At 53.5% G+C, this 27,688-nt stretch overlaps 1 protein-coding gene and 1 long non-coding RNA gene across 6 annotated transcripts in view; one reads left to right on the forward strand and one right to left on the reverse strand.

The window, feature by feature from the left end:
- Positions 1-7,071: 7,071 nt before the first annotated feature.
- On the reverse strand, positions 7,072-10,016 carry LOC144368979 (uncharacterized). The gene is made up of 2 exons (XR_013428393.1): positions 9,792-10,016; positions 7,072-7,687 (listed from the first exon to the last, which is right to left on the reverse strand). It is a non-coding gene; the product is annotated as an uncharacterized LOC144368979 (long non-coding RNA).
- Positions 10,017-10,019: 3 nt separating this feature from the next.
- St3gal5 (ST3 beta-galactoside alpha-2,3-sialyltransferase 5) overlaps positions 10,020-27,688 on the forward strand; it is a 37,763-nt gene continuing 20,094 nt past the window's right edge. The window contains exons 1-2 of one of the 5 annotated variants that reach the window (XM_078027944.1): positions 10,035-10,170; positions 13,631-13,757. Coding sequence is in view for 1 of the 5 variants with exons in the window: in XM_078027943.1 (XP_077884069.1) it covers positions 10,095-10,170 (76 nt within the window). In the remaining 4 variants the exon portion in view is untranslated. Of the gene's footprint in view, positions 10,171-10,610; positions 10,980-13,630; positions 13,758-27,688 lie in introns of those variants that run through there. The other 4 variants (XM_078027945.1, XM_078027943.1, XM_005338447.5 and 1 more) reach the window with 4 other exon arrangements.

Here is a 27,688-nt window from a genome sequence, read left to right on the forward strand (position 1 = left end):
TCGAATTTGTGAGACTGGAACCCAGAAAGAAGTTGCCAGTGAGTTGTTGAGGTCTGTTGTAACACAGAGGGGGCACAGCCCACCCTCAGGGGCTGCAGCATGTTACCCTGTGGTCGGGAGGAGAGTTGGCCTTTGCCAGCTACAGCCTCAGAGCTGGGGCAGGCAGGCATCCCCTGCCTTGGTTAGCTGCTAAGGCGGCCTAGCAAATCCAGACACAGGCTTTCCTGACTGCAGAGGCCTGCAGCTTACGCAGAACCCACCTGCCAGTAGGAGGGAGAAGCTCTGGTTTCAATCCTATCTTCAGTATCTATTTGTCTCATTTCTATTCTCTGCAGGACTAGTCTCAGTACTGCATTTGGGGTAATTTCTCTGTCTCTCTGCTGCTCATCCTGCGCACTGAGTCCCTGTAGGTGACCCCCTGCTTTTCTTATCCCCCTGTTACACTTTTGACATCTGTCTTTCTAGAATCACCATGAACAGCCTCACTTTTTCACTCTCCTTACTCCATTCTCTGAGCCTTTATTCTATTATTTCTGCTGGCTCTCCTGTATAGGGGCTTCCCCTTATGAATACTGTGAAGTTTTAAATTGCAAATTCAGATTCCTTGGAACCTGGGATGGACTATCCTAGGCTTAGGTCCAGAGAGCATGCTCCTGGAGGTGATTTGCTCTTTGCAGGTGCCCAGGGGAACTACCAGCCTGGGACTACTTTAAAGTAATGTTCAGATGGAAAGGTTTTGTGAATTTCAGCGCCAAGCCTGCAGGAGAGTGGCCTTGGGTTAGGGGAAATGTACAGGGGAAACTTTTGGTTTGGTTTTGGTTCCACTTTGAGCTCACAGGGGGCATCTCCACGCAAGCTGCCATCTATGGTGCACTTCCCCTGTTTCCTTGAGGATCAAGGTCCCACTGCCACCTCTGGAGTTCCTGCCCTTTGGGGCTCTGGGTGGGTACTGAGATCTCCAGTCCCCCCAGCACTGGCTGCCAGGTGTCTCTCCTGCCTCAGATAGTTTCTTCCCACCCTCCAGCTCAGCCCTACTACGTTGAGGAAAAGCTTATCTGCCTGGTCTCAGCTAATCATGTGAGGATGTTGAGCCGAGTCTTGTCTAACAGGTAGTGAAGGGAAAGCCATAAACCATGCTGCCTGGTAAAAAAGCAAACATCCACACCTCGAACTTCCTTTGGGGCCACACGACAAGGAAATATGTATGGGCAGCTCCCAGGAGCCAAGGGCCCCCTACCAACAGCTAGCAAGGAAATGAGGGAAGAAATCTGAGGAAATTAACTCTTCCCAAGACCAGTGAGCTTGAATGAAGACCGCAGGGCCCAGATGAGAACCCCATCCCAGGCCACCATCTTGGTTTCAGTCCCTCCAGACCCTACAGAGTTCAGTTGCACCCACAGATCTGGTCTGTGAGATAGCGCTTTTATGTTGTTTTAATTTAAATTCGTGGTAATTTGTGACACAACTGTAGAAAGTGAATACAACCCCCAACTAAATTCCCTTGGAATCACCCTCAGGAGCCTCCTGGAGCCCTGGGCAGGTGCCTGTGTCCCGCCCTGCTGCCCCACCCTGCTGCCTATCTTGGTCAACAGTCCTTCCCTCTGTCTGGCTGAGTTCCTGGGCTGGCTAGTCTGTTTTAAAAGTGTCTTCTCTTCAGTGAGGCCATTTGGACCTGTCAGTAGATGGGCTCTGGGGTCCCAACTTTGTGACCTCTTAGCTGTGTGACCTTGGACAAGTTATTCCACCCTCTAAGCATCTGAGTCTCAACTTCCTTGCTGTAAGATGCAGGGATAAGAGGACTGTGCCTCAAAGGGGTGCAGAGAAGACAAAATGAAATGACTTAAGGGAGCTAAAGGGCTGGGATAACAGGCACAGAGCAAACCTTCCTGCAATGCACACCTGGGTGAGGGAATGATCCTCCACCACCCTCAAGGCCTGCCCGAATCCGGGGACAGTGTCTGTGCTTGCAGAAGGATCACATTCCTGCATCCCTGCTCAACCCCAACCTGTGCTCAACCCCAACCTCCCACTGCCAGGAGCCTGCCCTGCTCTGTCTGCTCCCCTCCTGCTCCAGGTGGCTGCTCACAGGAAACATTTCCAGAAAAGCCTCAAGGAGCCACTACCTCTGTTCCCCAGGAAGCAGACAGTCTGCCATGTCTGCAGCTGGGCTCTGGTCCCTGGGGGCCTCAGCAAGGGTCAGCAGCTCAGGAGGAGCCAGACGGCACAAGGGGTACAGTGCCACCACAAAAGACATCAAAGCACCTCAGCAGGCCCCCGTGGAACCCACAGGGAGGCCTGCAGGGGCCAGGGCCCCCCATGCAGCCCCTCTGACTGCCTTGGCACCCTGCCCCTCACTCCCTCTTCCTGGCGCCTCCAGCACCACTCCTCCTGCTCTGAAGGCCCCAGGCCCTGAGGGAGGCTCAGCTTCTCCTGGCGTGGGTGTGGGCAGGGAGCTTTTGGTAGGCAAAGAGAATAAGGCCATCTGGATGCCTGGGGCATCACTAGTGTGTACCAAGAATTCCCTCATTTTATTTATTGTTAAAAACAACATTGTAACAACATTGAAGAAGCTTTTTTGAAAAGGGGGGATGAACACCCCATTCATAGTTTCCTCACCCCAACACCCCACGCTGGGTGTCATTTCTCCAAGTTCCCTTCCAATTGGGGGCTGCAAAATAGAAGGTGACATGCCATCTGTGTCCTTCCCTTTATTCTTTTCACTGAGTATCACATCCCAAGCCTTTGCCGTGTTGCCTGAGATCTTCATACTGCCCTCTTTTTCTTTCAATTGCAAAATTCCAGCCAATTGCATTGAGGCATAATTAAGAATTCCTTAACCCACTGCATCTGGCTCCTGGCTTTGATGTCCAAGGTGGGTCTTGGCAAAGCTGTAAGTAGTTTGTTTTGGGGGCCACCTGCATTACTTTCCCATCTTTCTCCCCTGCTAGGCACCGTAACCTGGGAGTTCTCTTGCCCTACCCTGACCCTCAGAACCTGTTCCTTGAGATTGTGCCCCCAGGAAGGTGCTGTTTAAAAAGTAACAGTAGAGGTTCTATTTGTTCATCATGTAACATGCGCAGCCCTGGGCTGGACAATGCTCATGTTTCCAACTTGTAAATAATGAAACACCACGAGATCAACTCTGCTCTAGTATGCCAGTCAAGCTCAGAGTGGCCGCTGGGTCCCTCTCCTCTCAGACTGTGCCTCCCCCCCAGATCTGCGCTGCCATGATGACGGCTGAATGTGAATCTCAGGGATCCTGAGGTCTACCGCACTGGTCTAGGTAGAATACGGGTGAACAGGTACACAGGGCCTCACATGCACCTGAAGCTCTCTGGTTTAACCCACAGAGGAATCCATTGTCTCCTATAACTGGAATGTATAGAGGCTGTAGGAGCTGTAGGACTGGTTTGATCTAGCAACTCAAAAATGTCTTAAAGGAAAAGGTTTCTTTCAAATCTCTCTCCTCTGCTCCCACTTTCCTTCCTTCCTAGGGTCAGGTCCTCTTTTAGACTGTATGGTTTGGCTATAAAGCGGCCCCCAAAGTTCCTGTGTTTCTGCAGGAATATTCAGAGGTAAAATGATTAGACTGTGAGAGCTGTAACCTAATCAGTTCATCTTCATTTAAATGAGTGGATAGTAACTCTAGGTAGGATGGGCGTGGCTGGAGGAGCAGGTCTCTGGGGGTGTGCCCTGGAAGGGTGTATCTTCCCGGCGGCCCCTTCCCTGCCCCAGTCCTCTCTGCTTCCTGGTCCCACCATGAGCTGAGTAGCTTTCCTCCATGGGGCCCTTCACCATGATGTGCTGCCTCACCTTGGACCCAGAGCAAGAGTCAACTGTCTGTGGACTGAGACCTCTTACACTGTGAGCCCCAAATAAATTTTCCTCCTCTAAGTTATTCTTTTCAGGTATTTTGTTCACAGTGATGCAAAAGCTAACTAAAGCAGAAATTGGTCCCAGGAGTGGGGTCATTGCTGTGATTAACCTGACCATGTGGTCCAGGAACTTTTGGAACTGGTTTGTGGGAAGAATTCTGAAAAGATTAGAGACACAGAGTGGGAAAAGCTTTAGAATATTGTAAGTAGAGTATAATAGATGATTCTGGTGGGAACTCGAGAACCAGGATACTCATAGGAATGTGGACTGTGCTCATGAGGTTTCAGAGGGAAATGGTTGCTACCAGGAATTGGACTCATGTTATATTCTGGTAAAGAACTTGGTTATATTTCACCCATGTTCTGAGACTGTGGGACTGAATTTAAAGGTAGCGGACTAATAAATCTGGTGGGGGATATTTCAGGGCGGCACAGCCTTTGGTCAGTGGTATGGATATTGCTGGCAGCTTTTAGTAAGGTTTACTGTGACAATTAGGAGCAGAAAACAGATCTAAAGGATTTTTAAAAACTTGCAGTTTGGCCAGAACAGTGCATGAAAAGCTGGGGCCAATGGAAGTGTGCTTTTTGAAGAGACTACAGACCCTAAAGAGATGCTAAATAGTTTGCACAGAGAAAACAGGAAATATGGTTTGAAAGCATCCCAGGAATTTACAAGATCACACTCACTGAAGGCTCAAGGGTGTAGAGGGAAAATTCCTTTGAGAAGAGATCAATCAGGGAAGACCCTGCTTGCCTAGGGAGGCCTAGGAGTTGTTTTACTCATCATGCTGAGTTGCAAAGGTATGCATAGACCACTGCAGCCAGGGTTCCAGGGCATCCAGGTATTGCACAGGCTGGTAGCAGACCTTGGACTCCTCCACATAGTGCTGGTTCAGCTGCCCCTAAAGAGTGACATGTGAAGCTGTGAAGGTGAGATGCCAGTAACGTGGGCGTCTGCTGAGAAAAGCTCCTGGCTGCAGAGAGGGCCAGGCTGAGAGAGAGCCCACATGCACTGCAATGAGCAAGGCCAGTAGTGTGGGCTGCTTAAACCCTATGGAGAGCACATCACATGGCCATGTGTTCTAGCTGCTGTATAAGGAGCTACAGACAGAGTTCTATAGTCGGTAGTTCTCAGTGTGTTTCAGGCTAGCTTTGGTCCCATTCTTTCTTCCTGTGCCCTTATACCTCCCTTTTGGATAGCAATGGTCACTCTGTGTCACTGTATATTGGATATATGGAACTTGTTTTCTACAGGTGCTCACAGTTCGCTTTGACTCTCAGCGGAGACTGGACTTGAACTGGATCTGTGAGCAATGCTGCAACTGTTAAAACTACGGGGCCCTTGGAGATGAACTAATGCATTTTGCATTGTGAAATGGACATGAGCTTTTGGGGGCCAGGGATAGGATGCTGTGGTTTGCATATGAGATGTCCCCTAAAGTTTCTATTAATGCAGGAATATTCAGAGCTGAAGTGATTGGACTATGAGAGCTGTAACCTAATTAGTCCATCCTAGTTTGAATGAACCACCTGGTAGCAGAGGCAGGTGTGGTGTCGCTGGAGGTGGGTCTCTGGGGGCATGTCCAGGAAGGGTACGTCTTCCTTGTCTCTCCGCTCCCTAGCTGGAACAATTAGAGCAGCTCTCCTGCACTGTGCCCATGTGCCATGACATGCTGCTTCACCTGAGGCCCACAGCAATGGACTGAGACCTCTGAAACCTGAGCTTCCAATAAACCTTCCCTCTTCTAAGTTGTTTGTATTGGGTATTTTGGTCACAGTGACAAAACACAGTTCCAGTGGCTACCTTATCAGCAGCTCCAGAGCCCACTTACTGCCTGATTCCTCTCTAGCAGGAAGTGAAAGCATCTCTCACCCTCCAGCAAATCAGACCTGAGATTTCCTTTGATTGGGTTAGTCTGGCTCCTGTGGTCACAGATGGCACTCTCTCGGTCGCTTGGACAGTGAGTTTCAAACTGGCCTCAGGACCCCTATGTACTTGTAGAGATTACTGAAGATCTCAAAAAATCTTTTTTTTTTTTTTTTTTTTTTTTTTTTTGCGGGGGGAGCACACTACCGGAGATTGAACTTGGGGCACTCGGCCACTGAGCCACATCCCCAGCCCTATTTTGTATTTTATTTAGAGACAGAAACTGAATTGCTTAATGCCTCGCTTTTACAGAGGCTGGCTTTGAATAAAAAAAATATTTTGAATGTAGTGTTTTATCTCTTGAAATTTGTCAGATTAAAAATTAAACCTGATATATTTTTACAGTATTTATTAACTCACTAAAAATAATAAACCTAGGGTTTGGGGGCATAGCTCAGCAGTAAAGCACTTGCCTAGCATGTGTGGGGCCCAGGGGTCCTTTCCCAGCAGCACTGAATAACTAGATAAACCCATCACATGTTAACACAATAAATTGATTTTCACAGCTATGTTTTCCAAAACAAAACTATCAATGAGAAGAATGGATTTTGTGTCCTTTTGGGGCACATTTGCAAATCTCTTTTAAGTCTTGCTTAATATAATACAGCTGGCTTTTCATATCTGCTTCTGCCTTTAATCTGTTGCAAATTGTTTCTGAAGAAATACATTAAAGAAAACCCGGCCTTACATGAATATGTAACTGGAAAGGACAAGGATATTTCAATACTCTTTTTTTTTAAAAGTTGACCTTTATTTATTTATTTATCTATTTATCTATCTATCTATTTATTTATTTATTTATATGCAGTCCTGAGAATGGAACCCGGTGCCTCACACATGCCAGGCAAGTGTGCTACTGCTGAGTCACAATTCCAGCCCTCAATACTCTCTTAAGCTAACTGTGGATATTTTTGATATAACACATCTACAAAAACTACACATCTCTGATGGAGGATTGCAAGAGGTACCTTCTGAACGATTTGATGCACTGTGGGAACCTGAAATTTATTATGAACTATGTTATAAATGTGGCCCACACCTGTGATCTCAGTGGCTCAGGAGGCTGAGGCAGGAGGATCACAAGTTCAAATCCAGCCTCAGCAATGGCGAGGCATTAAGCAACTCAGTGAGACTCTGTCTCTAAATAAAATACAAAATAGGGCTGGGGATGTGGCTCAGTGGTCAAGTGCCCCTGAGTTCCATTCCTGTACCAAAACAAAACAAAACAACCCCCCCCCAAACTAAAATAAACAAACAAAAAAAGCAAAACACTGTCTGCCTTGTATTTTAAATGGACCTTTTCCCACATATGATTTTGTAACGTTGTACATGAGCTATCTGAAAGTAATAGTTCGCTGAGCAAACGTAGGTCCTCCAAACGTTGACCTGTTGTACATCATCCAAAATCACATTTCCCTAACATCACCATTGATCTCAAGAGAAAAGTCCCTAAATGCTGGGAATGTGTCAACTCATGATGGTACAAGTTTTCCAAAATTCTAAGCTTCTTTCAAAGTCTGAATATTTTCGTCATTGGCAACAGTTGACTGACTTCCTGAGGACCACAGGTGCATTTAGTTGATTCTCAAGAAAATAGCTTCCAAATTCTTAAGTCAGAATAACCACAGCTTGGGAGGTTTTCTCAAGTAAAAGTTGTGTTCCATGTAGAAAAGTGACTATGCTGCTTGCCACACAGACGTGGGCAGCACCCGCGCTCCCCTTCGACCACTCCGCACCTCAACTCGACAGCGTGTCGTGTGGACGTTCCCTTTTGTCACTGAAAGTGTTAAGAAGATGGGAGCTTAGTGGTAGGAGCTGTGATGATCTTGGGCCTTGCTTTGCCTGGTGGAGGCTCCAGTGGTCTCTCTCACCTTTGTTGCTGCATCTTTATGAAAAAAGTAAGAAACAGATTAGTGTGAGACAGCTTAGGCTTCAAGGCCTCAGGACCCCCAGGGGCCCTCAAATGGGACTGTGAACCCAGTGGCTCATACCCATCAGACTCACTCAGCACTCAGAGGGCACACCTACCTAAGTGGGCCTGGGCCCCTGGGATGCCTGCTATCAGACTGACCCAAGTAATAGGCCAAGGAAATAAAAATTTAGGAAACCATACTTGCCATCCCAGATTTCTCCCTCTTGCCAGTCAGAATCTAGAAGCTTCTCTGAGTTCAGACACTGACCTGGAGAGACACCAGCTAGGCTCTGAGACCTGGCGGCTGACCCCATTTGGGGATCTTTGGGGAAGGGCTCATTTGGCAGTTGGAGTGAGTCAATTCCTCACTCCTTGCCAAATGTGAGTAGGTGAATGAGGTAGTGGGTGCTCACGAGAGGTCCTGGGGGCTGAAACAGGAGGCGGTCAGATTCCTTTCCTTCCTCACCCTCCTTATACCCATCCTTCCAAGCCAGGGTGCAGCAGGTACCCACAGGGTGCAACCAGGACCTGGGAGATGGGGGACCTGGGAGGGAAGCAGAAAGACAGCTGACCAAGCAGGCAGGCCTCAGCTGTCCTCTAACAGGGACAGGGTGAGGTGCTCGCATTCTCCTCGCAGCTGCCACTGCCCAAGGCAGCCGCTCTGTCTGGCTAGCTGGGGCCAACCCGAGGCCATTAGCTGCCAGCGACAGCTCTTCCTCCATTTTTGTTGTAAATGTTCCCATGTCCTCACCTTAGGATAATCCAGAAATATTTTTACAGCATGCCCCCTTGGGAGGCAGGAAGCAGAGTCCTCCCCACTTCCTTCAGTGTCTGCTCTTTTTTTTTTTTAATTTTTTTTTAAAAATATTTATTTCTTAGTTCTCGGTGGACACAACATCTTTGTTGGTATGTGGTGCTGAGGATCGAACCCGGGCCGCACGCATGCCAGGCGAGCGCTACCGCTTGAGCCATATCCCCAGCCCCTAGTGTCTGCTCTTGACCTTGGTCACCCAGATAGCAAATGTCCCAGCAACCCTGCCCCACCAGAGGAAGAACAGATAGCTTCAAACCAACTGCTCCTTACAGGCTGCCCAAGGTTCTGGGCTCATGCAAATGCATTTGGATAAGGGCTACGATCTTCCTTTTCATCCGAGAGGGGTGTCATAGGCACGTAATGAAGCAAAGGCCACATACATGAAGAATACATAAACTCGTCCTCTATGTCGGCTAGCGATTCTGCAGAAACCTCTTCACTCCTTAGTGTGGTTTAACAGCAGAACCAGGAGCGGGGGACCGGGAGGGACTAAGGGCCATGGCAGACTAACCCTCCAAGCCGACAGGAACCCCAGCCACACCCACACGGGGGAGGGGTTTTATTTCATACATGTTTTATTTCATGTATGTGGTCTTTGCTTCCTAGCACTGATGCAGGGGGAACAAAATGCACACACTGATGCGTTAAAGAAGTACAAGTCAGAACTGTAAACTTTTATTAATTCCAGTTGAAGGGAGATCAGTCACATAGAGGAAGGGAAGGGGGAGGAGGGGAGGGAAAGGGAGAAATACTGGGAATGACACTGGCCAAATTATATTGTTACTTTGTGTGCACGGACGAATATGTAACAAGAAATCCCACCATTATGTTCAATTGTAAAGGCCACCAAAAAACAAAACAAAACAAAAAAAACTTTTTTAGTTTCTGAATTTTGGGGCTAATATTTGTGCTTTAAAAAACGGTATGATCTTTCTTCTCCAGAATCAAACACAGGTGAGGAGGTCTCTGGAGTTGTGGAAAAGAGCGCTACCGATGCCCAGGTCCCGAAGCGGCAATGACTTAAGGTCACCACGTTCCCCGGGCCTCAGCGAGTCGGCTGGCAGTAATCAGCGCGCTCTCTCCAGCACGTGGACCAGCACAAGGCGGCCGTGCAGCCTCACAGACACCTACCCCATCCCAGGAAGCCGGGGAGGGCTGCGGAGCGGCGCCGGCGGGCACGGCACATGACTGCGTGAAGCCCGGGGTCCAGCGGCCCAGCAACCACCCATCTAGGAGTCCCACGAGCCCCTGTCATCCAAGCACCTTTTGTTCCTGTCTGCGCTCCACCATGTCACCGCATAGAGCCCGGGGAGCTGCGGGACGCGGGACACCCGGCCGGTCGCGCGCCCCCCCCCCGTCGTCCCAGCGGGCGCCCACCCCCGAACGGGTGGGGGGCCCCGGGGCGGGGCCTCGGACTCCCGCGCCCCGATTGGCTGCCGAGGCCCCGTGACACCGCCCCGCCCCTCGCGTCCACGGGCCGCGGGCTGGCGTGAATGGGCACGCGGCGCCGGGGCGGGCGGGGGCGCGGGGCCGGGGCTGGCGGCCGGCCGGCGCCCGCTCCCTAGGATGCGCGCAAGGCAGCGGGAGGCGGAGCGGCGTCCCCTGCAGCCGCGGGCCCCGGCGGCGGCACCTGCTGGCCGAGGTACGTGCGCCGCGCTCCCGGCGCAGCGAGCTGGGCCGGGTTGGTGGGGGGCGGCCTTCTGCCTCGCGCGGCTGGCCGACGGCTCCTCCCAGCCCGCGGGCGGCATCGGCTCCGCGCAGCGGACCAGCCTGGCGGGGGCCGCGGGCGGGGGTCGTGGCCCGGGCCGCGTAGACCCGGCCGCCGCGCAGGTGTGGATGCGGCGGAGGCAGAGGCCGGCGGCAGGTCCGGTCCAGCCGCGGTGGCCTTTCGCCGCCGCTCTCCGCAGCGGCTCTGGATAATTCATTGCTGGAAGCTTCCGAGCTGGCAGAGCTGAGTTAACTCGTTCCCTAGAGGGTGCGGGGCCCTCTGCGGGGCCACCGCAGCCCCGAAGCCGCCTGCTGCCTGGTCCGGTAGGCGCGACGCGTGGGTCCACGGTACGGGTCCGCTGCTGGCTCTCCCCGACCCCTCTGCGGACAGCGCTGTGGAGGAGGCACGATTTGGCGACCTTTTGGGAGCCCTGAGCTGTGCTTGACACGGGCATGCCTTCGTTGTGCGCCTTCTGCAAGGATTTCGGGAGCGTCTCCCGGATCTCAGCGATAGACAGGAGGGTTCCTGCCCCTACCCACGCTGCTGGTGACCTTGGCGCCTCCCTCCTCCCCGGTGAGGCTGTGGTTCCTGTCAGCTGGGAGGCTTAGTCTGCGGTGGCCGAGATCCCTCCCAGGCCCGGCTCCTGGTTCTGCTGTTAAACCACACTAAGGAATGAAGAGGTCTCTGCAGAATCGTTAGCAGACTAGAGGATGAGTGTGTTTGTATTCTTCTGTTTACTTTATGTATGTGGCCTTTGCTTCATTATGTGTCTTTCATTTAAAAGGGAAAACGGTTTTGTGTGCTGCATGTAGCACCCATAGGTTGCCTGCCCCTGGTGGCAAGGGCCCGGCTGGGCTGGGGTCACAAAGAGAAAGGAGACTCATTTCCTGCCCCCTGGTGTTTAGCAAAGCCCTCCCCTTGGCTTAGGACCCTTAAGCCTCTTGAGCCGGAAGGAAACCATTCTGAAACTGGGAAGAGGGATCCTTTTCTCCTGAGTAAAGGGCATGAGCTCCTACACAGGAAAGGTAGGGTTTCCCAGGGTAACTGAAGGCCCAGGCTCAGAGGGCCTCCAACAGTCCAAGTAGCCACAAGGAATCACCTGACTTCCAGCCTTTGTTTGGATAGGAGAGATGGCAGTGAACCCAAGGGCTTAGTGCTCAGAATGTCCTGTCTTTTCACACATGTGTCCAGCATGTGGGTGCTGCTGTTTGTGTAGGATGAGATGACCCTTGCAGCTGTGGTGATGTGTGGCATTCTTTCTCTGGGCAACAAAAGGAATGGGTTTGTTGAGAAGGCACAAGGGTTCTGTGGAACAGAGGGGACTGGCCTGACTCAACTCTGAAAGCTCACATTTGTGGAAGATTCTTACAATTTGGGCACACATTGCAGATGGTCCATGTAATCAAAGTAGATGGTGTGGTAAACATTAAGGGTGCATTCAAGGCAGACTGAGGACAAACCTGTTCTTCCGTTAGCCCCCCCCCCCACTCTTCTGGCTTCCCACATGGGCTCTTCCTAGTGGGGAGGGAGGCTGGCAGTGAGTAGCAGATAGAAGAGGATCTTCCCCTTCAGGCTAGCTGCCTGTGGAGGCGGGAGGGTTGAGATCACCCAGAGGGCAGGCTCTGTGTCTATAGTCTAGCTAGGACGCTTTGGCAGGAATAAAACAACTGGGAATTGGCACATGTTAATAGTAATGCAAATACTGTAAGAGCTGAGGAAGGGGAGGCCGGGTCTGGATCAGCATGAGTGGCATAAGGTAGCCCAGGCATCCCCGGGAGGAGTGGTGAATCTCAGACCTGGGTGGAAGGAAGCCATAAATACAGATGGTGGCACAGGCCCTCCCAGGAGAGAGACCACGCTGAAGCACACGTGTAGCGGGGGGTGGGGGGGGGAGGATGAACAAGGGGCAAGAAGACACTGCACGTCTGTCCTACCCTGACTCCAGACTGGGGAGCTGTTTTATGGTTTTTTAGGTATAGCATAGATACCAGAAAGATAGACATATCCTAGCGTACTGCCCCGGGGGTTTTCCATGCTGAACCCACCCATGCAGTCACATTCAGATCCAGGACCCTGGGATCTATCTCCCTGTTCTCCCTCCAGCCATTGCCCCCTGCCCTGGGTCTACCCCATCTACCTGCCTTCCCCAAGTATCATGTGACTAGAATCCTGCAGGTCTGTGTGTGAGTACCAGCCGTCTGAGAGCCCCTCCTGGTGCCATTGTGGCTGTGGCATGTCCACACTCATTGCGATGGAGGCCGATGGTGAACACTTAGGTACCTACACATGGTCTTGAGCTTTGGACCCTTCCAGCATCTGACTGTTCGTGCTACAGCTGTGGCCGCTCGAGTGTCTGGCTTTGGTGATGCGCACTTCCAGTGGGTCCGTGCTGAGGAGTGGGATTACTGGGTCCTGGGCATGTATTGCTCCTTCTGGGGACTGCAGGCAAAGCTGTCACCCAGTCCTGGGGTAGCCACATTGGTAGGTGCTCACTACCAGACGGAGCGGCAGTCTCCAGGGACTGAGGCAGGATCTCCCAGCAGTCTGGTAAGGTCCGGGAGAGGCAGTCCCTCCAGCTGCAGGCTGCTTTCAGGTGGACAGCAGGCTAGCTGCACGGGGGGCCTCTGGCCCTGATACCCTCTGGCACCAGGGAAGAGTTTCTGCTGCCCTTCGCCTTACTCCTGGAAGCTCCTGCCCCTCTTGTGCAACAGACCATACCCTGGAGCTGGTGACACGGTGGTACTAGGTGCCTTGTCAACTTGCTGTGTCCACCGACCCCTGGGCTCTGCTCAAGAATTCCCCTGACCTAGAAGGAGAGCCACTTCTTGTTTGGGCTTTTGAGCCACACAAGACCCTTCTGTTCTATGACAGCATGGAGAGACATCCAGGAGCCAGTGGTGAGATGGCCACCAGCTCTTGGACCCATGAAGTCACCATTTTCCTTCAGTTTTAAAACGTCTGGAATTATAACAATTAAATATCATGTGATAGAATTTGGTAGGCTTGATAAAAATAGCCAATTAACTTTAAAAGGCCTACCCTGGTGGGGTGTGCTTACGTCTTTGAATGCTAGGCTGTTTCTAAGACTGTTATCTTCATGATGACAGGCTTGTCGCCACCCGGGCAGACTCGGGTTTTCTTTTAAACCCGGAGAGTTTGTTTTTTTTCTTCTCCTGGGCCTTAGCGTTGCCTCCCTCTCGAGTTCTGTTCTTCGCCCTCTTTCAGTTTTTCACAAACATCTTGTTCTCCTTTCTTATCTGGACGTGAGCAACAAGAACGTCAGGAGGCCAGTGTGGCCTCCGATACTCTTCTTGGCTTGTCATTTTCTGAGTTCAGATTCTTGGTCACCAGGGCTTAGTGGCTGGTGTGGGCTTCTTGCTTGTCCTTCCACTAGGTCAGTGCCATGCGATGGACATACCACCTGAGCTCACCTGCAGTGTTAAGAAAGAAAGCGCAGATCCAAGCCTGAACGTTCCAGGAAGATGCAGGCTCCTGGGCGCTCAGCCCTGCTGCTGCACAAGGTATGGAGTCCATTATTGATGAGCTACTTTGTATTCTTCTGTACTCTTCAGACTAAGTCTTCACAGACTTCTCTTGCAGACCAACCTGGCTGGCACAGGACAGGCAGGGCAGGAGACCGGGCTGGGCAGTTTTACCGTGGCCTGTTGTGGATGTGTTGGCACCAGCTCGCTCACTCCTCAGCACAGCCCTGAGCTTGGTACCATTGCTGCCCCCCTAGTGGGGCAGGGGGTGAGTCAGAGAGGGCCAGGAGCTTGGAAACAGTGAAGGCAGCATGGCCTTCAGGCCTGGAGATGGCCAGGCGACTGGGCCGTGTCTGTGCAGTTGGTCCCACAACTCACCTCTGTGAGTCCCAATGCCTGGTATGTGACGGGGAGGGCCCTGTCCTGTCTAGGGATGAGGGCTGGGCACCACTTGCCGCCCCTGCATGGCAGCCTTCTCCCAGTCCAGCCCCGCAGGAGGACTTCCTACCCCAGTCCAGCCCTGCAGGAGGACTTCCTACCCCAGTCCAGGCCCGCAGGAGGACTTCCTACTTCAGTCCAGCCTGAGGTGGTCTCTCCAAACCCCAGGTCCAAGTCACAAACCCTGTACTGCTCCTGTTGCTTTGGGGGTCAAATCCCAGCCCGTGGTAGGCATTGCCTGCTTTTACAGCGTCCTCCCAGCATCTCATGTCCTCCTGGCTGGTCCCTTCTAGAGCTCTGCGCTCAGACTTCTCCCCGTGCGCCTGCTGTCCCTCCCTGTGCCAGTGACGCCTGCCTCCTCCTCCTCCCAGATTCCTACTCAGACCACGGCAGACTTCCTTCCCCAGGGGAGCCTCTTCTAGGACACGCCCTCCCCAAACCTCTAAAGTGTGACACTTGGGTGCTTGTTCTGTCCAACGTGGAATGAGAAGAAAAACTGTGGCTGGGCACAGAGGTGGCACCTGTCGCCCAGCTCTGAGGAGGCTGAGCCGGAGGATGGAGCCCGGAGCCCAGAGCTTGAGGCCAGCCTGGGCAGCACAGTCAAGCCTGTCTCAGAAAAGAGGGCTACACTCCGACACACTGACAGGTCCCGTCCTGCCCTTAGAGGGGGACCCTAGGAGCGTTGGACCCTAGGAGGAGGGGCTGTGGCTGTTGCTCATCACACCCTCTCCGTTGGGAGCCTGCCAGATGCTGAGTTCCCGCACGTGTGGAGCCAAGTAGAAGGGCAGTGTGACTAGTGTGAGAGGAAGGCAGTGGCTGTGGTCACTCCTCCCACAGGCCCGGGAGCATGTCAACTTTGTGTGTTTTTGTGGGAAAGGCATCTTCCCTGTCTCCCTCTCCTTCAGCCCCCAAGCGGCCAGCTGCTGCCCACCCCCTTGTTCTGGTCACCTTCCCTCCGTGGTTGCTTTCTTATTTGGGTCCTTGTCTGCCTTCTCTGGGTCTTTCACTCATTCTCAGAGGACAGGAGGACCTCTGAATGCTATGGTCATTGCCAGGCTGCCTCCCACCCCAACCCCTGCCCCCAGCCAGCTGCTCCCCGAGGACTGATTCTGAGGCCCACTGGCAGCGTCACTGCCAGACGCCAGCACCTTGTGGCTGTGGCCTCGCCCTCTTCTGGCGTGTGGCATCCCAGTCACTGTGATTTCCTGCAGATGACTCCCGCCGTCCTGTCTCGAGTGCCCACTGGGCTGTGGCTGAGGCAGCCTTAAAGCCGGAGCCCTTCCTGCTGGTCATGCCGTCACTCTGTGTACTGCCCATCCTCCTGAGGTCCTCTCTCTCCCTTTATGTCCTGACTGTTCAGCCAGGGACTTGTCCCCTGCAGATTAAGAGGGAAGCCTTGTGCTGAAAGGTCAGCTGGTGCCTGGCTTGTTGGGGGCCTTGTGGGGCTGCAGTGACTTGTTCTTCTGCATCAGGTGGCCATGGCATTGTGCTGTGCCATCACAGCCCCCATGGGCAGCTCTTTCATAAGGCACTGGTTAAGGCTACGGGGACCCCAGGGTGGGGAATCCTGTGGGCAGCTCCCTCCGGCCCCTGGTGCCCTGTCCTGCTCCTCTGGCCTCTTTCTGCCTGAGGCCTGCGTAAGCAGCTCTGCCACGAGCACTCCCGAGCCTTCTTGTTGCCTCTTAAAATGTTTCCCTTTGTGACCTGAACTTGCTCTGTGGCAGACCTTGGCTGCCCTGGTGCTGAGAGCAGCCCCCAGGCCAGCATCTTCCTCTTCCGTCTCTGCTTGGCCACCCTGGCCCTGCTGGCTCTGACTCAGCCACTCTGTCCCTCCAGTGGCCATGATGTCAGTGGCCCTGTGACCCTGGTAGGGCTTCACCGTCTCCTCCCCCAGCTGCTGTTGGGAGGCCCTGCTTCTTAGCTGCGTCTCTAACCACTCCCTGTAAGCTGCGGTGGGGGCAGCCTCAGTGCTCCTCAGATACCTCTGACTGGCCGCCCCACAAAGGCCATTCACATATCACCACCTGGGCAAGGCCCCTGGTTCCTGAGAAGGCCCAGTGTTTGGGTGCTTTGACTTTCCTGGTGGATTCTTCATCTGAAGAGGAAAGGGGCTGCGTCCTACTACTTCTTGTATTCTCAGTTCCTGGTATGTGAGGATTGCTGTGCTTACTAAATAGCCTAAATGATCATCAGGTGAACAAGACAGGTTACACAGTGGCACAGATGAGCCCTTTCTCTGAGGCCCGAGTGTCCCGGGCTGCCTGTGTTGTCAGGAATTAGATTTCCCCAGGTTCTGAGATGATCCTCAGGCACTGTTGAAAGGAGAAGGGAGAAAAGAGATGCCCCGTCCTCTGCTGTGGGCTCCTCCCCACTAGCCCTGGGCCTACAGGAGGTGGGCAGAGGACGGCACGATCCCTGACGCCACGGAGTGCGTACGTTTGGAGGCGAGTGGCGGGTGTCACCAGGTGGGAAGACAACAGGGCCTTTTAGGGGTCTTGCTGCCTTTGTGCACTTGTGAGGCTCCTAACTTGCTCTAGCGGTTTTTAAAATGCTCTTGGATCAGGCCAGTTGGAGTTCCTAATCCTCTCCTGCAGAGTCTGAGTCGCAGGGAGTTCCTGCTTTTAAACTCAGCCCCACGGGCTGTGCAGTGGCCCAGGAGTCACCGAGTAGAGCCACCCTGTTGTCCCTGGAATGCTGGGCATTGGTATGACCAGGGGCTCTTGCTGCTGGGGACACCTGCCCCTGAAGGGCTGGGTTTGTAGTAGGCAGGAGCACCAGAGGGCCACTGGTGTGCTCCCGACACAAGCATGCTCCCAAGCAAGCCTAGAGCCCTGTGTTTGCTTGACTCTTCCTGCCAGGAAGTTGGGGTTGTTGGCATTTAGTGGATAGGAGTCTCACTTCCTCTCTCTCCAGCCACTGCATCAGCCAGCCCCAGTTTTACTCCTAAGTGAACTTGTCTGACTTTACACCAATTTTACCTTCACCCAAGAATCTACCAGCAGGCGCCCAAAGATTCAGGCGTGATGAAGAGGGCACTTCCTGGGCCTGTGTGTCTCCCTGCAAGTCACCTGCTAATTACGAAGGGAAAGCAGTAGCTGGACTGGGAGAAGCATGGCCCCTTTAACTCCCCATCATACCAGGCGTCCCTGAGGTGGGGACGCTCAGCAGACATGCCTGGACAGCGCTATGGAAGGCATGGCCTCTCTCTGGCCTCATCCAGCCAGGAGGGCCCACCTCAAGTCAAACCACGGGAGCAGCAGTGGACAGCCCAGCTGGGAGACTGTCCATGAGTAGGTGGCCTGCACTCTGCAGAAGGACAGGGTCAGACAGATAAAGGAATGGCCTCAGACATGACAGTGAATGTCACGTGTGGCCCTTGACTGCATCCTGGAGCAGGAAGGGCCTCCATTGGCAGTTTTGTTCTAAGGCCGTCAGTGGAGCTAGTGGAGAAGTCTGGAGGAGCTTTCTGCTAGATTCCAGCGTCAGATCCACCATTGTTTCCTGACTTCTGTCACTGTGCTGTGGTGGTCTAAGGAATGTCCTTTTTTTAGGAAATATGGAATACTTAGGGTAGCTATCACCATGTTGTCCCCTCACTTTTAAGTGGCTCAGTGATGGGTGTTTTTCACATTGAAGGAGCTGCAGGGCTGGTGGTGGACAGTTGGGCTGAGGCTGGACGAGACTTCTTCGTTCTCTTTGTGTAGGTTTTATGTAAATGAAATCATTTCACAAGGGAGTTTACAAGCTGGGTGCCTGCCAGGTCCCAGTGCTGCACACCCCCTGGGAGTGATCACTCCCAGTCATAGCCAGCGTCCTTTCCCACATTGTCCAGCTCCCTTGACTTGTGCTTTGCCTCTTCTGGCTTTGGCAGGACTCAGGCAGAAAGCCTGCAGGTTCTTCTTCCGGCCTGCTGCGGCCCTGTTCCTAGACGCCATTGCCCGTGGTTGACCCAGCACCTGGCCTCTGACAAGACCTGCCCTGTCCTGGGAAGAGACTTCCCATGCAGACACTGAAGCACGGTGGAGGTGTTTATTTCAGAGGTCAAGCCTCCTCTGAGGCAAGCATTTGCTGGTAAAGGGTAGCCTGTCCCCGGCCTGACTTCCGGTGTATGCTTAAGCTTGTTCTGCCTGGGGACAGGTGCTTTTCCAGCCCCCGCTCTATAATGCAGTGTGGGCAGGCGTCTCTGTTTTTGGCTGGGCTCTCCTGTGGAGACAGTGGCAGGGATTCAGGGAGGACATCTGGCTGGGCCTGGTAGGTTTTTGGGTGGGTCTGCTTATCGCAGTCTGCAGGGCTCCAGTGATACTGACCAGCCCCAGGGAGCAGCCGCTACACCAGTGCAGGTGTGGCCTCTGCTCCTCTGTCCTTCCTGTCCTCCCACCCTGGCTCCTGTCCCCCTCACTGTGTTCTCCCGTCTCCCCGCCCTCCCATTCTCCTGACTCCCCCTCCCATCCCCCCTCCCATCCCCCCACTCCCGTACCCCCGTCCTGTTTCCCCTCTCCCGTTTCCCCCCCACACTCCTGTCCCCCGTACTCTTGCCCCTCCCACTCCTGTCTCCCCCTACTCCCATCCCCCCTCCTGTCTCCCCTCCCCGTCTCCCTCCCTCCTCCCGTACCCCCGTCTCCCCCTCCCCCTGTCTCCCCCACTCCTGTCCCCCCACTCCTGCCCCCCCACTCCTGCCCCCCCACTCCTCTCCCCTCACTCCTCCCGCCTCCCCCCTTCCCCATCTTCTTGGGTGCCCTCTTCCTCTTACACAGGGGCCTGAAGTGCTGGTGCCTGTGGGACAGGCGAGCTTTCCTCTTTCTGTGGAACAGTTGGTGAGAATCTGCCATTTGAGTGGGGCCAGGATGGTAGAAGTGTCTCCAGATTAGCAAACATCCTCTAGGGTTGAGTGACTTGGCCGCTATGAAATCACCCACAGTTGAGCATTTGATCTCTTCTTTTGTTCTTAAGGAGAAAAAAAAAATCAAACAGCGGCAGCTGCTGCTTCTCCCAGAGGTGGTGGGCAGTTGGGGAATTTGCTCTCCTGCCCTTCCCACCACAGGCCCACCCCGTGGATTTTGATTGAAAAGGGGTCTGAGCCCTGTTCTCCACGAGCCGGTACTGGTGGGACCCGTGTAGACACTCAGGAGTCTGGGCCTCCCGCCGGCCTCGGCACATGGGGTGCTTTGGTCAGCTTCCTGTGGGTACCCGGTGGCAAGCTCTGGTGCCAGCATTGGCTCACATATGCCCCAGGTTCTTGTTGGACACCTTTTCCACAGTGGGCACGGCTTTAGGTGCCGCGTTAGTCTAGTGAACAAAATAGACAGTCTCTGCCCCTGGGGAGCATGTATTCAAAGGACAGCAGTGCCCAGTAGTGAGTGCTAAGGAGCAATGGCTGCTGGCTCTCTGCAGAGGGCTCTAGAGGAGGACAGGCTTGTGCAGACACCAGGACGGATGGTGGGGGACGTCTCTGGAGGACAGAGGCCTGCTGTGGGTGTGTGCCAGAGTGGAGCGGAGAAGAGAAGGTGAGAGGGTGGGAAGGCGGGGGGGCCCTGAGAGCCCCTGAGGAGAGAGCTGTCCGGCGCAGAGCGCTGTGACTTGGTGGGTCAGGAAGAGAGCCACATGGGGTCGCTGGGCCAGTTCTAGTGTGGGGGACATTTGTGTATCCAGGGGCTCAGAACCTCTCCCCTTCGCACTTGATAGTGGTGATGGGGTCCCAGTCAGAGGAGCACCAGTTGGATAAAAGGCCTCAGTCGGTGAAGCGCTAGCATTTTGATGGATGGTCACAGTGGGCTCCATGGGGACTATAGTGATGGCATCACGGCGGGCTTCTGTGGACTGTGGTCATGGTGTCATGACAGGCTCAGGGTGGACTGTGTATCTGGACAGCAGCACCTTCACTCTCCATGCAGAGGACTCATCCTGACCACTCTGCCCAGTGTGTGGGAGAACTTGGACACCTGTGGGCTGAAGCCTGTTGCTGACCACTTGCTTTGTCCCTGGGGAGAGCTAGCTGGGGAACAGGCATCTCAGTGCTGCCCATCCCTGGCTGGAGGGACCCTGTTTACCCATGCCCGCTGGGTGTCCTTGCCTGGCCCTGCAGCTAGGAGTGGGCCTGGGGATCTGCCCACTTGCCAGCACCCTGCAGTGGTCTTGTGCATGGTCGGGTAGGAGAGACCCTGCCAGGGATGGTGGCAGATGCGTCTGTAACTGAGACTGACCCAGGTTTCCTGGGCAGTGGTGGGTCAGGTCTCGGCACCTCCTCTGTGGTTTTGATCTCCTGTGTGATTTCACACTCCTGAGAGTCCAGTGAGATGCTGCCACCCAGTGGAAAAGGGGAAGGGTTGGAATAGTGGCCTGGGCCTACCTTGGTGGTGGGCTGAGGCTGCCAGAGGCACTCTGCTAGGGTCCTGGGCGCCCAGGAGTGAGCCTGGGTCTCCGTCCACCACAGGCCTGCTGCTGGGACCTTACCTGGCTCAGGGCATGGACTTGGGCCTGGCCGTGCGGTTGGCTTGCATGTCCCCAGCAAGTGAGGACAAGACCACAAGTGTGATGAATCAGGATTCTGTAGATGGTGCAAGGCAAACAGACCTCCGGAAGGTTAGACTAAAACCCTGATCTCAACCCTCCATCTCAGTCTTGCTGTGCACAGTCACCCATTGACTTTAAAGTAGGACAATGTTGAAATTTAATGTACATGATGATGATCTCAGTGATCAGGGCTGGGTAATCTTGTCCCCAGGAAACATTTGTGGTGTCTGGAGACGTTTTTGGTTGACACCACTAAAGGGTAGGTGGGGAACCAGGGGTGCTGCTGGCATCTTATGGGTGGAGGCCAGGGGTGGGCAGCCCCCACCTCACAGAACTGCCAGGCCTGAGTGTCGGGAGCCCCGTGGTGCAGAAGCCCTGCAGGAGGGCCTCTGGGGTCCTGGGAGTAAGCCCCGTTGCTATGTGTTAGGATTCTCGGTGAGCAGTCATAGGAGAGTTCTGATGACACCAGTTGGCACGTTGCCAGCGCAATGGAGGATGGAAACCTGCCTGCTCAGGGCGGGCTTGCCCTGGATTCCTCAGAAGTGCGTGTGAGGGGCTGGCAGGCCTGAGGCCAGGTCCCACGTGGGCAGGCACACTGCTGCTGTTCAGGTGCATGTGTGTGGCTCACACGTGATGCTGTGGGATGCATGTAGGTGCAGAATGGTTCTGTGGTGAAGCAGGTAGGTGCCTCCGCTGTCTCATGTGGTTGCTTTTGGGGACAGCAGCAGCTGCGACCTAACTTCTCAGAAGGCCCTGCCTCGACAGTTGCATCAACCCTGAGATCTCTGGGTTTCTCACCCTCAGCCTCCAACCTGCATCTCCCCACTTCCTCCCGCCCACGCTAACCCCTGTTCCATTCTGTGTCTTTTTTTTTTTTTTTAAAGAGAGAGTGAGAGAGGGGAGAGAGAGAGAGAGAGAATTTTTAATATTTATTTTTTAGTTCTCAGCGGACACAACATCTTTGTTGGTATGTGGTGCTGAGGATCGAACCCGGGCCGCACGCATGCCAGGCGAGCATGCTACCGCTCGAGCCACATCCCCAGCCCCCACTCTGGGTCTTGAGCTCTTTAAATTCCACATAAAGGCAAGCTCATGCAGCCTTTGTCTGTCTGTCTCTCTGGCTTACTTCACGTGGTGCCCTGTTCTCCACGTCTGCCTTTGTTGTGGCAAATGGCAGGATCACTGTCCCTATCCCACCAAGCAGCCTGTCCTCTGGGGCAGGAGTGGACCTGGGCCCCAGGCTGCTTTCATGCTGGTGCCCTCAGGGGGGCAACTGCTGGCGGCAGCCACACCCTGGGCACAGCTTCTCTCACGCCTTCCCTCCGTGTCCTCTCTTGGCCGTAGGTCTCCTGAGAGCAGGGACCAGTCCATCACCTTGTCTCTGTGTCCTTACAGAGCACAGAGCACGGCACAGAGCCTCATGGAACTTAGACCAGCCCCTGTGTGAGTCAGCGGGGCACTGAGTGGCCGTGTAATGGGGGAACTTCAGAGTGTCCTCACAGTCTCAGGTCTTCTTGGTCTCCCTCCTCAGCCCCTTCGGGTGGCTTTCCCAGGGCAGGGCTCATGGGCGCGTCCCTCCTGCTCTTGGGACCTTAGCTCTCTGGGTAGCCATGGCCCACCCTTCCACGTGGCCTTCCTCTGGCTGAGCAGACTTGCTGTGAGCCCCTTCCCTCCTGCCCTCTGGGCTGGCTCTGCAGCTGGGAAGCCGTGGTACTGATGATCAGAGAAACCTAGGTGGATGCAGTTGGGGTCTCCAGGCAGGTGCTCTCTCTTCCCATCTTCCTTTATTCCTATTTGGAAGGGGGGAGCAGAGAGGTCGGCCTCAGGTTGATGCTGGAGGAGCCCAAGAAGGCAGGGTTTGGGGACACTCAGACATGGCGGAGCCGCCTGGTCTGTGGCGTGGCCCAGGACCTTCGCGGTCAGGTGTCTGGTGTGCAGCCAGCACAGCCCCTGGCTGACACCTCAGCTCTTGGCCCCTCAAGGCAGCCCGGGTTTCCTGCTGTCCCTGCCTTGTTGACCTGGAGGCTGCAGGTGTTGGAGACTCCTGAATGTCCTCCTCTGCCTCCCTCCTGCCCTCTTCCCTGTGTGGTCCCACACAGAGCTGCAGCCAGAAGCCTTCTCTCACTGGGAGCTGCCCCCCAGGACCGCCCTGTGCTGCCCTGTGATACTGGAGCTGTCCCCGCTCACCTTCCCAGATGGCCCATCCCAGCCCAGCACTGCTTTGCTCTCTCTGAGCGTGTCCTGGCCTGCCTGTTACTCAGCCACACCCCCCTGATCTTCCCCAGACAAGGGGGTGCACAGGCAGGGTGTGAGGTGGACGTGGAATGGACGACACGGGCCGAGCGCTCAGTCCTGCTGCTCTCCCAGGTGTCTGTCGCCAGGCTGAGTGCCCCCACAGTGCAGGGGGCAGGTGTTCTGGGACTTGGTGGGGCTGTGTGCAGGGGAGTCCCTCCCAGCAGAGGCTCTGCCTGCTGCTCCTGTGCAAGCACCATCCAGTCCTGTTCCTGCTCGTCAGTGTTCATTGTTAACTTGTGAAAGGTCGGTGGTCCACAGAGACGCGTGCCGTGTGCTCACCGGGGCCATGAGGGGCCGTTTCCTCATCAGATCTGCAGGCTCCTGAAGACCCTGGTGTGTCTGTGGGTGGAGTAGACAAGACTTCCCTCCCCAAAAGTGGCTGGTGCAGCTGCGACATGGGGGCTGTCGCCCTGGTGGCCCGAGGAGAGGGTCAGAATGATGTGCCAGGGCCCAGCACTTAGAGGGAGGAGAGCAGGAGGACCAGCCCACTGTCCCTGCCATCAGAAGCCCTGGTGCAGTGCCTGCAGCCTGAAACTGAGGATTTACTCAGTGAATAAGTGTGGACACCCAGTCCCTGCCTGTCAGCAGGGGACCATAGCAGTGTGCACAGCAAAGACCCCACCACTGCAGGAATAGGCGTGGGGGGCAGAGACAGATCCTATCATGAAGTGGGGAACGAGTGTCTCCCAGGAGCATTAGAAAGACAGTAAACCTGGGGCAGCCACGTTCCTGTTAGTCCAGCCCAGTCACTTTCCTGTTATGAAAATTAACTGAGTTGACTCCTGCTGTTAATTGAATTGACAGGAAGATGGATGGGGCTGTGTGCACGCATGGCCTTGGCCAAGGGGTGGCTTTGGAGTGCGGACATGTGTGTGACAGTTCCTGCCCCAGCTGGCCCCTTGATGCAGTCCATGTCGGGTGGCCGTGCAAGCTCTGCAGGGAGGGCCCATCGTTCTCTGTTGGCCAGCGCTTTGGAAGCCCAGGAGGCTTTGCAGAAGAGGATGGGCCATCTCTGTTGCCCAGCAGGCTGGACTTGCTGGTATCCAGCGCTTTTTTGTCTTTAGATGTATGTTTTCCAGCTCAGCAGACACATGGTCCTTTCTTAATGAAGCTTCCTCCGAAATCCAGGAACTCGGTTCCTGCTTCTCCACTCCTGAGATGCTGTCCCTGACATTCTGTAGGTGCTCCAGGGTTCCGAAAGGCATTTTGTTTGGGTGATTTTTGTATCTCCTGATAGCGTGGCATCAGTGATAGCTTAAGGATTCTCCCCCCAAATGAAAACGTTTTAATCTTCTAGGAATGAAGATAGGAACGAGCAGGATTCAGTAGTAGCATTGAGAGGAAAAGGTGAGGTGTGCTCCCCGCTCCTCGTACCCCTGCGCCCGCTGTGAACCAGCGTCCTGATCATAGTCCTCGGCTCAGAAGCTCGGCTCTATGTGCGCTGGCTATGGGTAACAGGTCCCCACGCTTGGCTGCACTGCACCAGCTAACCACAGGTCATGCTGTCCAATGCCATGCCTTGGGTGTTCTCAGTGCTCATGGGAGAATTTGGTAGATTCTTCAGCAGAGGCGTCCTATTAGGTCTTGGGCGCTGTATTTCAAAACTACTCAAACAGAACGACAATCTAGAATTGGTAACTCTTGCTTCTTAGTTAGACTTGGAGTTGAGATTGTTTTTAGTGAGGAAAAATAAAAAGAAATACTTGAGTGTTTGTTTAGTTTCAGATTAAAAGATTTTTCCCCAAAAGAAAATGGCAAAACCCTAATGGGGAAAATAAAGAGAGTTATGAGATATACTTTGAGTGTATTTACTCTTTATTGGGTCTGATGGTTAAATTGAATTGTCAACTTGATTGGATCAAGAGATGCCAGGGATTAAGTGGCTTCTGGGTGTGTCATTGAGGGTATGTCTAGGAATGATTGGCATGTGGAATAGCCAACTGAAATGGAGACTCTTCCTGAGTGTGGGCAGTACTGACCAATAGGATGATGGCTTGGATGGAACAAAAGTTGGGAGAAGGGAGCAGCAGCAGATGCAAGCTTCATTCTTTCTGAAGGGGCTCTTCATTGCTGCTGCGATCATCTGAGGGTATCAGACTCTCACTTCTTCACTTGTCCAAAGTGGACTCTGCCAGAGATTCTCCAGAAGGCTTGGGTCTCAGGCCAGGGCAGCACCATTGATCCCTCTTGGGGCTTCAAGGGCTTCAGCCTCTTGGACTACGCAGCTACTGGTTCCTCCATATCTCTAGCTGCAGATGGCCATGTGGACAATCTAGCTTCTGGTCCCATAAGCCAACCTAATAAGTCCCCTTTTATAACCATACTTCCTGCTGATTCTGTTCCCCTGAAGAGACCTGACTAATACAGACCTTGGTACGGGACTGGCTCTGGAGAAGCAGAATTGTAAGGATGGTTTTCCTTAGTTGGTTCTGTAGGTTCTGGAGTTGGTTGTTTAAATTGTTCAGACCTAAAGTTACTAAAGTCTTTCCTCCTGGTACCATGGAGAGCGCTGATAATCCATGGTGTGAACTGTTGAAAGAGATTTGTAAAGTAAATGCATTGGATGCTCCCAATTTGCCACTTGTAAAAAGTGAGGCATTTAGTGACTATACGTCATACCTTTGAACAGTTCTGGAAAACTAAGAGATATGATGATGTTGGTTGGCGCTCCTGGCTTCCCTGGTCAAAGTCACAAAGGAGAACCATGAGCTCAACAAGTCAGTTTCTCAGCTGAAGTTGCGCACGACTGATCTGAAAGCTGCTCAGTGTGTTCTGAAGGAGACTGTCCCCTCTTGTCGTCACAGGGCTAAGGTTGCTGAAAACCAGACACAGACTCTAATCCTGCAATTGGTGAATTAAAACAGAACTTTAACTCTCAGCCTCAGGAGGTGTCTTTGGTCAAAGTGAGGGTGCTGCTTTGGAAGAAGGGATCCTGCAAATTGGGATGGTGACAGTGCGGGAGGAGCCTGAAGGCGGGGGTCATTGAACTCCCTATTCTGATGAGTTTATTTGGCCAGAAGTTGTTGAGTCTCCACCCTTAGCCAGGACAGTCACTCCTACCCCACCCTCTGTGGCACTGGCTTCTCCACCTTCCCTGGAGGGAACTAATCCTGCTTTGCTTGTGGAAACAGTAAAAACCTTCCTTGATCCAGTTGCTCAGCAGGAGAATGCTGCTGCTTCTCAGGACCCAGCCTCACCACCCCTTTTGCCTGAGGCCTATAACTAGAGCCCAGTCTAAGCAGCGCCTAGAGGTGAGGTACTGAGTGTGACCAGCAGGAGCTCCGCTCCACTCCAAGGAACTTTTTGAGTTTTCTAATTCATACAAGCAGAGGTCTGGTGAACATGTGTGGGAATGGATTTTAAGGGTGTGGGATAATAGTGGAAGGATCATCAACTTGGATCAAACTGAGTTTATTGCTATTGGCCCATTAAGCAGAGATTCTAGGTTTAATGTACTAGCCCGCAGTGCTAAAAAGGTTACTAATAGTTTGGCTGGTTGGCTGAATTACGGGTCCAAAGATGGCCCACTGTAAATGAGCTGGAAATCCATGACATTCTTTGGTTTACTGTTGATGAGGGAATTCAGAGTCTCAGAGAGATCAGAATGCTGGAGTGGGTCTGTCCCGTGCAACCTTCTCCTCCATTCTTGGGGTGTCTGCGCTTCACCAGAACTGTAAGAAACAAATTCGGGAGAGGAGCTCCAGCATCCCTGAAGGGCTCTGTCATTGCTCTTTGCGTGCCAGGCCTTGCTGTGGGAGCTGCCGTCAGTCAATTGGAAGACTTCAATGCGATGGGCATGATTGGATCTCGGGGAGGAAGAGGCCAAGCGGCAGCCCTCACTTGCCAAAGACAGCATGGTCATAGTTACCATAATGGACAACAAAGGGGAAGAAATGGACACAATATCCTGATTTCTGTAGATCTCTGGCATTGACTACTTAATCAAGAAGCCAAATAGATGGAAACCCATCACATTCTTACTTGACTTATATAAGCAGAAAAACTCCAGGGCAAACGTCCAACTGTCTGCCCCAGATCATAAGAGCAGAGAATCATGACCTCTCAACCACTTCCCGGATTTGAGTCAATCTACTGATCCGGAATCCCTTGAATGAAGGGAAGGCCAGGTGCTCTTGAGGAAGGACCTTGGTACAGTACCACAAATCTTTCCTGTTAATGTGTCTCCCATCCTTCCCTAAAGGGACCTAAGGCCTTTTACCAGGAAGACTTATGCACTGGGGAAAAGGCAGTGATCAGACCTTCCGGGGACTACTAGACGAAGGCTCTGAATTGACATTGATTCCTGGAGATCCGAAACGTTCTTGTGGCCCTCCAGTAAAGCGGAGGCTTATGGAGGTCAGGTGATCAATGGAGTTTTGGCCAAGGTCCGACTCACAGTGGGTCCAGGGGACCTCCAAACTCATCCCGTGGTTATTTCCCCAGTCCAGGAATGTATAATAGGGAAAGACGTGCTTAGCCCTTGGCAAACTCCCACACTGGTTCTCTAACCTGTGGAGTGAGGGTTGTTATCTTGGGCAAGGCTAAATGGAGCCTCTGGAGTTGCCTATACCTGGGGAAATAGTGGATCAAAAGCAATATCCCATCCCAGGGATTGCAGAGCTTAGTGCCACCACCAAGGACTTGAAGGGTGCAGGGGTGGTGATTCCCACAACACCCCACTTAACTCTTATCTTTGGCTTGTGCAGAAGACAGATGGGTCTTGGAGA

Source organism: Ictidomys tridecemlineatus, chromosome 12 (assembly GCF_052094955.1).
Source record: "Ictidomys tridecemlineatus isolate mIctTri1 chromosome 12, mIctTri1.hap1, whole genome shotgun sequence".
Taxonomy (NCBI): domain Eukaryota; kingdom Metazoa; phylum Chordata; class Mammalia; order Rodentia; family Sciuridae; genus Ictidomys; species Ictidomys tridecemlineatus.